Raw genomic sequence first — 14,022 nt, forward strand, 5'->3', positions numbered from 1 at the left:
AATTCATACATTCATCATTCATTCATTCATACTCTGGAAAACACTGTTTAATGCATATGTGCAATTAATTCCTCCAAAACTGGAGCTTACACACTTGGAAATGGGTAGTTATTCTGTGTAACGGCCATATACCTAAATACCTATATGTGAACTACAATGAAAATGAACATGACTTGTGTCAATCAGTCCAAACATATTTTACTTCATATAAACATAAAAATACAAATATATCCTACAAATACCTGTATGGAGCTGTATATCAACTTTGTATTTGGTTTTCGTAGCTCACAACAGTACACTTCTTCTCAGTTGCTTTGGCACATTTCTCAGATCAGAGATGACAATAATGTGTCACATAGGGAATAGTGCTCCCTTTCATGTGCATTGTTCATTACACTATACTTACAGAGTGAACTCTTAAATATGGACAACAACACAAAGCAGTTTCACTATATTGGTATAAACGATGACGTAAGGACTTGTCAGTTTGATTGGGTCATGGGTATAAATACTTGCTTTGGACACATAAAAGATTTCAATCTAAATACACGAATTGGAAGGTCAGTCACTATGCGGTGCCGTTTACACCAACTGTTTTAAGAAATGCACTCACTGTTTTTAGTGAAGACATGTCCATGTTGATTTCACATAGCTAAAACAAACCAGAATGATTTAAATTAGGAGGCTACAATAAGCTACACATCTGGCATGCCTATTATTGTGGAAATATGCACCACAGCATAGTTTTGCGTCCGAGGTCTCTGTACGACCTCGAACTGTGTCGTACAGCTCTGGGAGATCGCTGACAGCCCAAATCAACCTCTCGTCCATGTTCCGTTTGTGGATCCACGTGTATTCGGTGTTTACTTTTTTCTGTTTTTTTCAGACACCTGAATGCATGTCACAGCGCACCGCGGCCGCTCTTGCGCGTGCCGCAGTCAAAGTTGAACCATGTTGAACTTTGACCGCGGCACACGCAAGAGCGGCCAGCCGCAAGATGCTGCTTGCGCTGCGCTTTGCTCAGCAGCAGACCAGTTCTTGCGCGCACAAGCCATTGACAATAATGGGTTTCATAGCGCAGCGCTGCCGTTTGCACGTACAATGTGAACGGGCCTTAAGAATGTCTGTCTCTTCTGTCTCAGTGGGACATTCATATTGCTGATTTTATCAAAGTCCTCACCATTGTTGTTTGCCTTGGGTCTATGTCTTTCATTTCCCACCTCAGTCACAAGACTTATCCAAAATTATTATTGTTGCGCTGAGGAAATTAATAAATCTCTAAGGAGGAAATTAGAGTTGCAGACAGTGTGGGTTTAGTGTAACTAGTGCAGTGCCCGTTGAAAATGTGCCTGTATGGAACGGGCGAATACTTGGCCTGTGGTATTGCTGCTTGTAGAATTCATCAAAACCAAATTGTACCCCAGAATGACTTACAGAAGGACCTCAAACCACTTAATATGCAACTCCTCTGTAGCCTACTACTGACTTACAGTGTAGGCTACGTCTACATCAGAGGAAGACATTGTACTACTGTATTTACCTGACAGAGAACGCTGCAGACTCAGAATGTAATCACAAAATATCACAATTAAAATGTCATGGACTCAGGGCAGTGCGCTACGGCCCGTTATGAGAAATAATCAGCACATATCTGCATTCATCAACCACCAGAACCGGACCGTGTGTGTGGGCGAGGGAGAGGGAGGGAGAGAGAGAGAGAGAGAGAGAGAGAGAGAGAGAGAGAGAGAGAGAGAGAGAGAGAGAGAGAGAGAGAGAGAGAGAGAGAGAGAGAGAGAGGGAGGAGAGAGAGAGAGAGAGAGATTGTCTCATGTCAGATCGTTATCGAATTAACACAGCCATCTTCTAACCGTAAACAAACCGGGAAATATATTCTCAGACAGGCTTGATGCAAAGCAAATCATTCCGCCCAAGTACTATATTCTTCCGCCTGAGAATATAGTTCCCGATTTGTTTACGGTTAGAAGATGGCTGTGTCTCATGTTACATTGTTTTTTGTACATGCTGTGACTCTACAAATCACAACATGTAAATAGGAACATGTTGGCGTTATTTTGTCACTTATTGGGAGCAGTAGGATTACTGGAACCATTCACCTGCATGTTGTGTGCTGGCCTGCTGCCGCTTGAGCTTTCAGACAGCTTTACAGCACGCACGGAGATGAGAAGGGTATGTATGGACTTGTCTAACTCTGGGGGTTACGTTGAATAAGCTAAATTCCCAATAAGTCGGCGTGTTCCTTTAAGTCAAAAAAGTAGCCTACTCAACATCAATGCAGGTGAAAACAAAAGATCTACACTTTCCTTTCTTCAGTCACAGAATGATATTTTACTAGGGGACTTATGTACTGTGAACTCCGCATAAAACGCATTACCTGTGGTACATGAACATTGGCATAGGCGTAGGGGGAGGTTGTCCCTCCCCCCCTTGAAATATCATTAAAAACCATGCTGTGTATTGTAAATAACATAATAATGTATACTTAAAATATCTGTGTAAGTAGTACAACAATACAAACCCCAAAGAATGCTTTTTAAGTTTAGAAACATTTTTAGTCCCCCCTCCCTTGGTTTGGTCCACTGCCTGCTTTACCCACACACAAGTCCGGCGACGGACCACGGGAGAGAATGAGAGAACATTCTTTACCAGTGGCTCACTAATTAACATTATGATCAGCTAATTTATCAAGTGTACAAAAGCATTGTATTTCTTTTATATGGGGACACTTTTCAGTCCCTCCAGAAAAACGTGATTTTGCAAGTTCCCGCAATTTCATTGCATAAAATTGTATAAATATCCTGCATATTCCATTGCATTTTTTAAGAAAACGTGCCGCATAATCAATGATTTTTGCCTGCAACAATCACAAAAAAAATCATTTTAACACATTTTTCTGGAAGGACTGACTTTTTCAAAATAAGTCATTATGTTTTAAGGTATTTTTGTGGCTTGATTGTAAACTTAAAAATAAATAAATGGTTTTAAAGAAGAATATTTTGGTCAATTTAGTCAGCTTTTTCATTGAATCAAGATAAACACTAAAGGATAATGGTAGTCTCCATGCTACACTAATGATAGTATTAAGGCTTTTTTCTGAGTACACATATCCTCTACAAGTATAATTGTGGCTGTATTATTTGTGTCCCCTTCAAAAATTGCTCTTGAGAAATGTTATGTTTGTTGTCTCCCCCCCAACTGTTAGATGATATTTACGCCCATGCACATTAGCCAACATTTCTCATGTCAACAAACAACTGATCACATCAGTTGAGCAAGACTTCCGGCATTGAGCGAGCAACGATGTTGACTGCTGAGAGAAGAGCTACGATTGGTCCGTCGCGGTGGGTGTTTCCGCATTCTGCAAAGAGCTGTCGGCAGAAGCGCGAGTTGGAGAGGGGACCGTCGCGTCTGTGAAGGAGCCTCCTCAGTCATTCCCAGAGGAATAGCGGTCCACCGCCAGGAAGCAGGGATGCCCTACATGTTCATCAGTACGCAGATCCGATTGGTGTGTATCTCGCATCTGTAAATTACTCGTGTCGTGTATTTAGAAGAGACGCGCTCGAGTTGGAGATTCAGGGATTTGGCAGGGCAACATAGCGCATACTACTAATCAATCAGTGTCGCCACTTGCAGATTATAGTTACGCATTGGCCTGTAATAGTATGCATGTTGGAAACAACAAACAGTCAAGGCTACAAGCGGAGCAAGAAACGTGCGTGTGGTTGTGGTTCTTTTTTTGTTGTTGTTGCCATGGTGCCCTAAATGAATAACACATGTTGGCCAGTTGTCGGCCTCTTGTTGCGCATGTTCATTTTGTTGTCTGCACGACTAGAGCAACCTAATTCTATAGCCTCGGAGTATCTGATCATCTATTTTTAGTCTGTTATTAGAGATTATGATCCGCACCTGCCAGAGGGCTGCAGGTGTAGCCAGTTATATGAAACCATAGCAGCACAAATAGCAGATATTGTTTTAGCAAAAATAACTATTTCTCAATGAATCCTGAGCAAACTATCAGCTGTATAGTTAATGCACTTTATTACTTCTTACAGGAGAATGGTCCAACAAATGTGGGAGATGAATATTCTGATGCAACTGTGATGAATTACCTGGGAGCAAGGAAAACGACCATGCTGGGAAACAATTTGTGAGTATTGTGGGTATAGGACGAGTATAGGGATGACCAGAGAGTGGACATAAAGTAAATGTGGCACATAACTAATCAAATTAGGGCAATATCTGAAGATAGAAAGTAACCCGAGAGATTTGCAGGCATAGTTCGATTCAGGGCAGCATCCACAAAAGCACCTAGACTTCCATGTCACAGGATGATTTATCCTGTTTTCATCTTTTTATGAAACCATCTCCACCACCATCTCACAAACAGGGAATAGTAAACTGTAATGGCCCCGCTCGGATGCAGAGCTCTGCACAGACGTGCAGAATCAGCTCCCAGGTGTACTGTAAATGTGCTCACACCGGGCCATATTTCCATATTTAGGCACTTAACACTGGTGTTTCTTTCATTTTGGCAGTTATCGTGTACATATTGACGACAGAGCTGAGATCAGGTCACATGGAGGAAGGCTGCTGCTTTGCAGATTTAGAATAAACCATTCAAGCTGATGGAATACAGATCAGGGAAGTGTTGTCATTGGCAATCTGATTCAAATGCTGCTGGGAAATGAACCAAGGTGTGGAAGGAAGTGAACAAGCACCAGAACAATTAACAGCATTCTACTTTCCAAGCAAAGTTTACTAAAAGACCCAGAAATCCCACATCTGTGGAAAGTAGAATGACTTTGTGTTTATGCTCATTTAGTTCCGAGTACCATGTGGACGACCCACCTCGCCTGGTGTTGGACAAGCTGGAGCAGATTGGCTTCCGCGTGCTGACAATGACAGGGGTGGGACAGACGCTGGTGTGGTGCCTCCACAAGGAGACTGAGTGATGGGTCATGGAACTAGTGGTGACTGCATCAAAATGCCTCTAGAAGCCGTTAAAAGGATGAATGAATCGTGCTGAAGAACTTTTTCAACTTCTTTTGTTTTTTTTACTTTAAAGTTCTACATTTGACAGCTTCAAAATCAGCCCTTTATCAAGTGAAAATAAAGTCCTAAAATTTAGATTATCCCAGACGTAAGGTTTTAGATTACATAATATAAGTGACAGGTCACCAATTTCAAGGGCATACTGAACTCCAGATATTTTAGAAGATCCTTTGCTCATATTGTTTGCTATTTACTACAGGTGACCAAGTGAGAATGTAGGGAGTGAGGGCCAGTCTAATTGTTAATATATCATTTGGTAATACAACTTAATTAAAAGGCATGTCATCCTGTGCAAAGACCTCACCCAGATCTCCCGCTTTTCTGTCCAATAAATAAAACACAATGCTAGATATAGTTTTGTACTCACAGCAGCTTGTAAAGATGTTTTTTTAAGTGTATCATATGCTTATGATTAAATGGTGTAATGATGTGGATTGTCTGCTTAAGAATAAAAGAAAACAATTTGCATTCCTGCTGCAAAGGATATATTCTTCTGACGATCCATTAAACAGACATGTAAACATCATACAGTCTATGAAAACTCTTATCTTAAAAGCAGCTCTGTGGCACCTTACAGGGATGCTGCATGCAGGGATGAGGCACTAGCACTGCAGGCACACAGATTGCAGCAGTCAGCCTGTGAGAGCCAAAACACTGGGTGGTTTCAGTACAGCCCCAGGTCTGCCAGCACATGTCTGGGGCCAGCCCGGATCACTAACCCACAAACCAGAAACTTTGCCAACCAGCTCACAGCCAAACTCTTACCAGTCCTGCTGCCTCACACAGGACTTCGCTTCTATCTCCACACTAAAGATCAAAAGGTGCTGGTGCTTCCCAGTTCTGTGACCACGGATATTCCAGAAGCTGTTTGCATGCACCGACGTGACATGTTGGACTCAGGAAAAATAAGAAATGGGGCGGAGGAAGATCCTACGAAGATTCCAAAGCTGTGCTGTAATTGTTGATAGGACAGAGCTTACAGCAGGCTCATCCTCCCATCCTGGTTTGCATGCAGCACAAGCCACTGCAGGCTCATGGCAGGGTTGGTGGTGAATGTGTTTCCTGTAATTGTATTTCCTCTGTTGTCATTTGGACAGAGTCTGTGTGTTTCTGGGCCTTTTTTTCACATTGCCGGGATATGAAAAAGGCTACGCATAAACAAAACCATGTGATGAGGGGATTTTGCAGGAGGAGAGGAGCAGATGTCTCCCACCACACCACTCTGCTCCACAGCTGGACATTGTGTAACAGAGCCATGGTGAGGCAGCGCAGGAGTGGTAAGAGATGGATGACTGGGTTGGATGGTGCAAAGCTGCCATGTGGCTCCTAAATAACAAAAAGACAGGAGAAAGCATCGCCACACAGGCCCACAAACACAGACACAGCATTACGCCATAGTCCCCAGAGGGACAGAAAAAAAAAAAAAAAAAAAAAACACTATTTGGATGGAAAGATGTTCCACAGGCAGAGGACCTTGTTACAAAACGCAGGGTGGCCACAACTGTTTGGCAATGTAATGTCTGACTTAATGTGGGTCACAGAGCGGTAGCGTGTCACTTCAGAGAGCATAAATAAGCAATACAGAGTATCTTCTAGGTATACATAAGCCGTGTGAAACAGAACAATAACATCTTAAGTTTGTTGTGGTCAGTATTATGGGAAAGAATACATACCGTTTTTGAAGCTAGAGGCATTTTTAAATTTAAGCTGGTCCATGGCCTGTGACATGATCCATCAGGATCAAGGGTGGACTGAAGTGTATGAAAAGGAAACACTGAGGTGGGTAGGTTGCCACAAAAACAAGCACACCTTTAACAGCCATTTAACAGCCAAACATGGCTGTTTATGCACTGTTCATGCTTAGTGTAGCAGTTATCACATGGTAGAAGTTCAGAAATAATTTCATTGAAAGTCTTTCAGCTGGTGATTAAAGCAATAGTTTTTTGCTGAGAGTTAGATGAGAAGATCGAGACTACTCTCATGTCTGTCCTTTTAATTTTAAGCCGGAGCCAGATGTGGTTGTATGGGGGGGTTACATGCCAGACAATTTCTTGGCTGGCAGCAGCAATTCCTGGAGTCTACATTAGTTGCCTGACAACAAGACTCCAGAAAGTCACCCCTCCGTGCCAAGAAATAGTTCGGTACCTCACCCGGTCAAACCGCAACGTGTCTTATAATTTTGTTTTTGAACAGATTAAAAAAAACTAGACAAAACATATTAGTGAGCTTTAAAAAAGGTGCTGGTACTGTAGGTGGATTTTTTCTTTTTTTTAAACCAAGCTTGCCATTTTCCCGAGTTTCCAGTCTTTAAGCTAAGCTAAACCAAACGTTTCCTGGCTCCAACTTCCTGTTGTATTATGAAATAAATGGTTTGCATTTAGATTGCATGTCTACCTCAGAACAAAAACCTAAAACTGAATGAATGGCATTGTGATGCTTTGAAAGTGTGTAGTCCACAAGGTCTATTCAGTCTGGAGTAGAGCATTAGACATAGTGTATACACAGCCCAGGGAACAATCATCTTAACCACCAGATCTATCATGGAGGGCCTTCAGAGTATGTTCACTTTTCATCACGTGAGGCCACAAGAATTCCCACAAAAGCCGACCTACTGTTCCTATCTCAGCATGATTACTGGTTTTAACATCCACGTAGTCACATCGCACGGTCTGCGGTTTGGATTGCTGCAACTCTCAACTCATTTGACAGAGTTACTGAACATGTACTTCAGTCTGCAGACAACAGAAAAGAAAGATTGTCCCATTGCACTCATGGCTACAATAATGAGTTAATAATAATAATAATGAGTTGTCACATCTAACCAGACAAATGCAAATTACATCATTATTCCATTTTGATTACATGTGGTGTTGCATGGCCAATCTAACTCTGGCTCTGTTACAACTTACAGTCACTGGTTACAACACGATGAATAAAGACTAAATACTCACTGGGAGCCTCAAATCTCAAATAATTAACCAACTAATTTATTAGTGCTGGTGTATTGATTAGATGTTAAACTCTCCAGATGCACCACAGTACAATATTATAATGATGCATCATCTAAGGCACAATATGTTTGAGATTTGTGATTGTGTTAAGATATATTGCAATTTATTCCTTTTATGACTGCAAATTATATTGCCAAGATCATCAGAAAACTAATAACACCATGTGGAAATGTAATTGAATAAATTTAGAAAGTTCAATAAATAAATAAATATAATAATAATAATAATAATAATAATAAATATATATATATATATATATATATATATATATATATATATATATATATATATATATACGCGTTAACAGAAACCCATTTTAGCGCAAGATTAACGTTCTTTTTGGCTTAGCAAACTTTGTAGTTTTTTTCTAGTAACGTTAGAAAAACTACAACACCACACCAGAAACAAAACAGGCACGCCGCACACACTTGTTTGGGCTTGCGAGCCGGCCAAAGAGTAGTAGGCTAATGTTACGTTTTGAGTGGCTGGCGAGCGCAAGATGCCGAAATGGATGGCAATAAGATTCTGAATGGAAAGTTTACTTTAAAAAAGTGGCCAAATGGTTCCATTGACAAGACCAAATTGATCTGTGTGTTTTGTTGTTGTGAACTGAGCTATCATCGCAGCACGTCCAGTCTGAAATACCACTTGATGGCCAAGCACACAGCTGATGCCAATTCTCCGCCCCCCTCGTCAAAGCCAGGCGACAAAAGCACAAAACAAGCCGATCCACTTTTCCATGTTGATAAGAGCATTAAAATGAGAAAAAAAAAAATAATGGGACAAAAAGGAATCAAGGGACACTTAAAATAGATAAAAATGTGCGATTAATTTCGAGGTTAACTATGACATTAATGCAATTAATCGCGATTAAATATTTTAATCGTTTGACAGCACTAATATATATATATATATATATATATATATATATATAGTGTGCAGTACTAATTCATCCCTGTAGCCTGAGTATTAGGACTCCTACCTCTGGGTCCGCACTGCAGGAGCCCTCACTTCTTCTCTACTCTGTATCTCCCTCAGTCATCCTTTGTTCTTAATGAAGGAAAAGACATGACACCCTGATTAAAACCACCGATTAGGAAAGAAAAAAAAAAAAAAGTTTCTTTTTAATTACTAAAAAGACTTATTTTGCCACACAGGGTATTGCATACAAAATGTTAACAAACCACATAAGAGGCTTTATGAAACTAAAGCCTGAAATAGGTATTAATTTAATAGTTGCAGGATGGTACCAAGCTGGGTCCTGCTGTGCTATGACCCCGCAGCATCCTCGTCATCTTCTCTCTGCAGTTGTTCTATGAGCTTCTGCCGCTCAGCGGCCTGCCGCATCCTCATCATCACCACGCTCTCATAGTCGCGCTCATTTGACAGGGCGCCCTGTAGGAGAGACAGACAGACATGGAGAGAGGTTATAATAACATGGAAAATGATACAAAGACTGTATATAATCTGAAAGAACATAAAGTAATCTGTGTAATTTCTGTCTGTTAATACAGACAAAATGTAATAGTGATGTATTTCAGCCCCATAATTCATAGTTCATCATTTCTAGTGAGCAATTACACTGAAAGGGAATCATAGCAAAGTCAAACATGCCAGTATTTTATATCATGACAACACTGACTCAGGGCAGCACACGGAGCGAATGACACCACTGTCACCGTCCACAGTATGTTTGCTTTCACGACAGGGCCTGTGGGTGCCCAGCGGAGGAGAGGCGGGCTCGTACAGATGCTCTCATCTCAGTTACCATCAGCATGACGGCAGGGTGAACATGCATGAGGCAGCAGCCCACAGAGCAACTGTGACAGGGTAATTCCGCTGCCTTAGGTCATTAAACCCCAAAATGAGGCCTGGGATTAAGCCTGGCAGTCGCCCGGCCTCTGTGTGTGTGTGTGATTTCTTTGGGCTTGGACGACGATGGCGAGAGATTCACTTACTGTGGGGTGGGGGGATCAGAGAGCCCCACTGGCTAATCAAGCAGGGTGGAACACGGGCCAGACGTCTCTCTCACACACACACACACACACACACACACACACACACACACACACACACACACACACACACACACACACACACACACACACACACACACACACACACACACACACACACACACACACACACACACACACACACACACACACACACAAAAACACACAAAACACACACACACACACGCGCCTAGGATGATGCTTATATGTGCATACTTATAGGCATATAACACAAATATGCACTTGCAGAGACCGTCTTCCCATTTTGAAGCGGAGGGAGGCCATGTGTCCATAGAGTGAGCCATTGTTTTCTAGGATTATATCCAGGAAGTCTGCGGGGCCAATGAAGTGTCTCTTTAACAAGACCGTGAGCTGCAGAAGAGAGTGAGTAAGTGTGTCCATGAAGGACTGGGCGATTGAGAGCAATTTCAGGAGGAGAGGTAGGTTTTTGTCAATGCGCTCGCTGAGCATCTGGAAAACATCACGGGGACTCCAGCATCCATGTGCTGAGAGAAATAGGGGAAGTATGGAGGAAGAAGAGAGAAGAGGGTTGGTAAGGGGATGTTACCCTGCCCCCCCCCCCCCTGGATTGAGGAAAGCTGCTATTATCATTCCAGTAATGTGAGCTCAAGCTCTTGTCTGACACGTAACTCTGAAATATCACGCAAACGCCATTAGGTAAATAAACAACTCACATCTTCAAATTAAACAAAACACAAGCAAGTATACAAGCAAGCCCTCTTCTTCAGCAAATATATCTGCACTTTGCCCTGCCCTCTACTGGCCAATAAACTGAAGTGCAGCAAGACATTTCAAGTCAGAATTGGTCCTGACCTATTCTCCACCTGGTGTGGTCAAGGGCGGACTGTACCAGGCTAATTATGTAGGGGAATTCTGAGCATTAGCAGGTGCTTTATGGGCAGGGTGACGCATTTCTTCTCAGGATGAGGGATGTTTCCTTTCCTGGGGGTGTTAACTTAAAATGTACATGTTTAGCCAGTGCATCACTCTGTAACTAACACTTGGTTGTGTATGTATGCGTGCGTGTGTGTTGCAGTAACACTGGGGCCCAGGGTGAGTAGGAAACCACAGAACACAAACAATTGGCCCCCGTACTAAGCCAAGAGAGAAGGGCACAGAGCCACCGCAGAGGTAGGATGGTAGTAAAACACACACACACACACACACACACACACACACACACACACACACACACACACACACACACACACACACACACACACACACACACACACACACACACACACACACACACACACACACACACACACACACACACACAAACAAACAAACAAACTAGGCCTCCAACCAGCACACTCCAGCCTGACCCCAGGCCAGTAATGACATCATGAATACCACCAGTGCTGTGAGTCAGGCAGTGTAACACACTCTCTCACACTCCTTCCCACACATAGCAGGAGGCATCTCAAGGCGCAGGTGGCCACTGTGTTCCCCCGGCACAAGTTGTCAGATCAGCTGCACATTACACCATTCCTATTTCGACGTGTGTGTGTGTGAGACATGTGTGTAAGTATGTGAGGAGGAGTGAATGAATGTGTGAGGAAACGTGTGTGTGTGTGTGTGTGTGTGTGTGTGTGTGTGTGTGTGTGTGTGTGTGTGTGTGTGTGTGTGTGTGTGTGTGTGTGTTTGCAATAGAAAAGGAAAAGTGTGACCTGGTGCAGCTATAAGATGTCACTATCTCTACAAAAGATATTTTTCCAGCAAATCACAACTCTAAAAAGGGTTTTGGACACAAACACAAACGCAGACAAATTTCATAAATTGTCTTAGTAAGGTGTTGGTCTGCCTCACGCCTCCAGGATAGCTTCAGTATTTCCTGGCATAGATTCTACAAGTCTCTGGAACTCTACTGGAGGGAAGAACATAATATTCCCATATTTTGTTTTGATGATGGTGGTGGAGACGTGTCTAACACGTCAGGTCAAAATTTCCAAAAAATGTTTTAACTGGGTTGGGAACAACGAGAACTGTTTTCTTCACATCATTTTCATACTCATGAAACCATTCAGTGACCCCTCGTAACCTACATCCCTCATGTTTCTCCACGCATTTATTTAAAGAGGTTTCTATTTAATTTGTTGCATACACATACAGATCAGTACAGCTGACGTCCCTCTCCTCGATTACTGTAAATACGAGATCTTCAACAGGGGGTCCGGGACCCTTAGGGGGTCCTCAGAGTTACAGCAGGGGGTCCACCATATTATAAAGTTTTTTTGTTTTTTTTCAATTTACCATGAATCAAACATATTATTAGCAAATATATATCAGCCTTTCTGTGAAACAAAAACACAGGCTTATTGGCCTAAAGGTAAGGTAGTCACCAAGGTAGCCATCCACAGACAGTTAATCCTGAGGATTTACAGTGCTTTAATTCAATGTTCAACATTAAAACAGGATTTATAAAATCATGCAAACAATAATTATTTTAATAGCTTAGTATTCTATGCACTTAAAAGGAATGTGTAAAGGCTTTAGGCAGCACACGCGTTATTGTAGGCCCAGTTTGATATGCAACTTAATTTCATACAATATATGTACGTTGTCCCTTAAAATATAAGCGTTACTTTGTCTAAGTTTGGCCAGGAGCATCAGCTCTATGCCTAAAATATGAACGTGAATCAACACCACACCACACCCACAAAGAAAAAAAAAAAAAAAAAAAAAAAAAAAAAAAAAAGAGACAAAGATGCTTTTGCAGCAACCGGATAAACAAGGAAGCCATCAAAGTATTTAACTGGACATTAAAAGCCTGAAGTTAACACCACTCTGAGAACATTTGGTTTAACGAGGCCTCTTGGCTGATTCTATTACTCGAGAAACTTAAACTACACTGTAGTGACTTTTTAAATAGGTTTAGTTGATATGCTTACCACTCTATGCCATTTCATGCTTATTGTCTCTTAACCTTGCAGTGTGGAAGTTACTAATTTGATAACTGGATTACTCACTGATGACACCATCAGATATCTCTAACTAGATGGCCACTGAGCCAAGAAGAGACTTTACAGATTTTGCTGCCAAGGGAAGAAATGGTTTCTTCTTAACAAGCCTGCTCTGTGGTCCAGACTAACATGTCTGCCTCTAATGCACTCTGGTGAAGTTAATCAAGGAACTATTTATCTGAAGCGTGTGTGTGTGTGTGTGTGTGTTTGTCACGGACCTATGGAGTAGGTGATTTATGAGAGGCGAACACTTATTTAGAAAATCGTGTGTGTGTGTGTGTGTGTGTGTGTGTGTGTGTGTGTGTGTGTGTGTGTGTGTGTGTGTGAGAGACGTCTGTATGTATGTATGCATGTATGTATGTATATATATATATGTATGTGTGTGTGTGTGTGTGTGTGTCCTCTCCTGCTAACTCAAACAAACAGGCAGAGGTACTGTACATGCAACACTGGAGCCAAGGTGAAATTCCTCTGTAGACAAAACTCAAACTTTGTAAATGATGGGGGATTAATCATCATCCATTATAAGACTCAGCAGACATACAACCCCAAAGGTCTGGTCTATTATACTGTTTTTGTTAGTGAAGGACAAACACTACATATAGATTAAGGCCCAAATCTACTTCCTGGATTTAACCCCTTTAATGTACATGCACTGTGATGTGAACATCTGGTTTTTGAACGGAACTCCAAGACAAGACCTCCTTTTATTTGACAGCAAAAGCCAAATAATGGGAGTTTTTTGCCAGAACAGAATGTAGTGAATACATCTACACATCATTGACTGCGACAGTTTTTGTATAGAAATGCTGCAGAATTCACACCCCTCCTTTAAACTGTACTAGGAAAGATATTTCCTTTATGTAAAATACAGCCATTTTATTTAAATTCAAATCACAAAGTCGAGCTGCAATAGAAAAGAGACATATTGCCTTATTT

General features: G+C 41.7%; 2 protein-coding genes across 2 annotated transcripts in view; one reads left to right on the top strand and one right to left on the bottom strand.

Annotated features, from left to right (window-relative positions):
- Positions 1 to 3,354: 3,354 nt before the first annotated feature.
- Positions 3,355 to 5,546, top strand: gchfr (GTP cyclohydrolase I feedback regulator). The gene is made up of 3 exons (XM_039785378.1): positions 3,355 to 3,523; positions 4,071 to 4,165; positions 4,841 to 5,546. The coding sequence occupies exons 1-3, from the start codon at positions 3,488 to 3,490 to the stop codon at positions 4,968 to 4,970; spliced, it is 261 nt and encodes an 86-aa protein (XP_039641312.1). The 5' UTR covers positions 3,355 to 3,487; the 3' UTR covers positions 4,971 to 5,546.
- A 3,628-nt stretch (positions 5,547 to 9,174) lies between these two features.
- dnajc17 (DnaJ (Hsp40) homolog, subfamily C, member 17) overlaps positions 9,175 to 14,022 on the bottom strand; it is a 33,491-nt gene continuing 28,643 nt past the window's right edge. Inside the window, exon 11 of the mRNA XM_039785375.1 lies at positions 9,175 to 9,476. Within this exon, the coding sequence (XP_039641309.1) occupies positions 9,351 to 9,476 (126 nt within the window). The 3' untranslated portion in view covers positions 9,175 to 9,350. The remainder of the gene's footprint in view (positions 9,477 to 14,022) is intronic.

The sequence above is a fragment of the Perca fluviatilis genome, chromosome 20, assembly GCF_010015445.1.
Source record: "Perca fluviatilis chromosome 20, GENO_Pfluv_1.0, whole genome shotgun sequence".
NCBI lineage: Eukaryota > Metazoa > Chordata > Actinopteri > Perciformes > Percidae > Perca > Perca fluviatilis.

Coding starts and splice junctions, on each gene's coding strand:
- gchfr (XM_039785378.1), top strand. CDS start 3,488: ATGCCCTACATGTTCATCAGTACGCAGATCCGATTG. Junction 3,524..4,070: donor TCAGTACGCAGATCCGATTG/GTGTGTATCTCG, acceptor TACTTCTTACAG/GAGAATGGTCCAACAAATGT. Junction 4,166..4,840: donor ACCATGCTGGGAAACAATTT/GTGAGTATTGTG, acceptor ATGCTCATTTAG/TTCCGAGTACCATGTGGACG.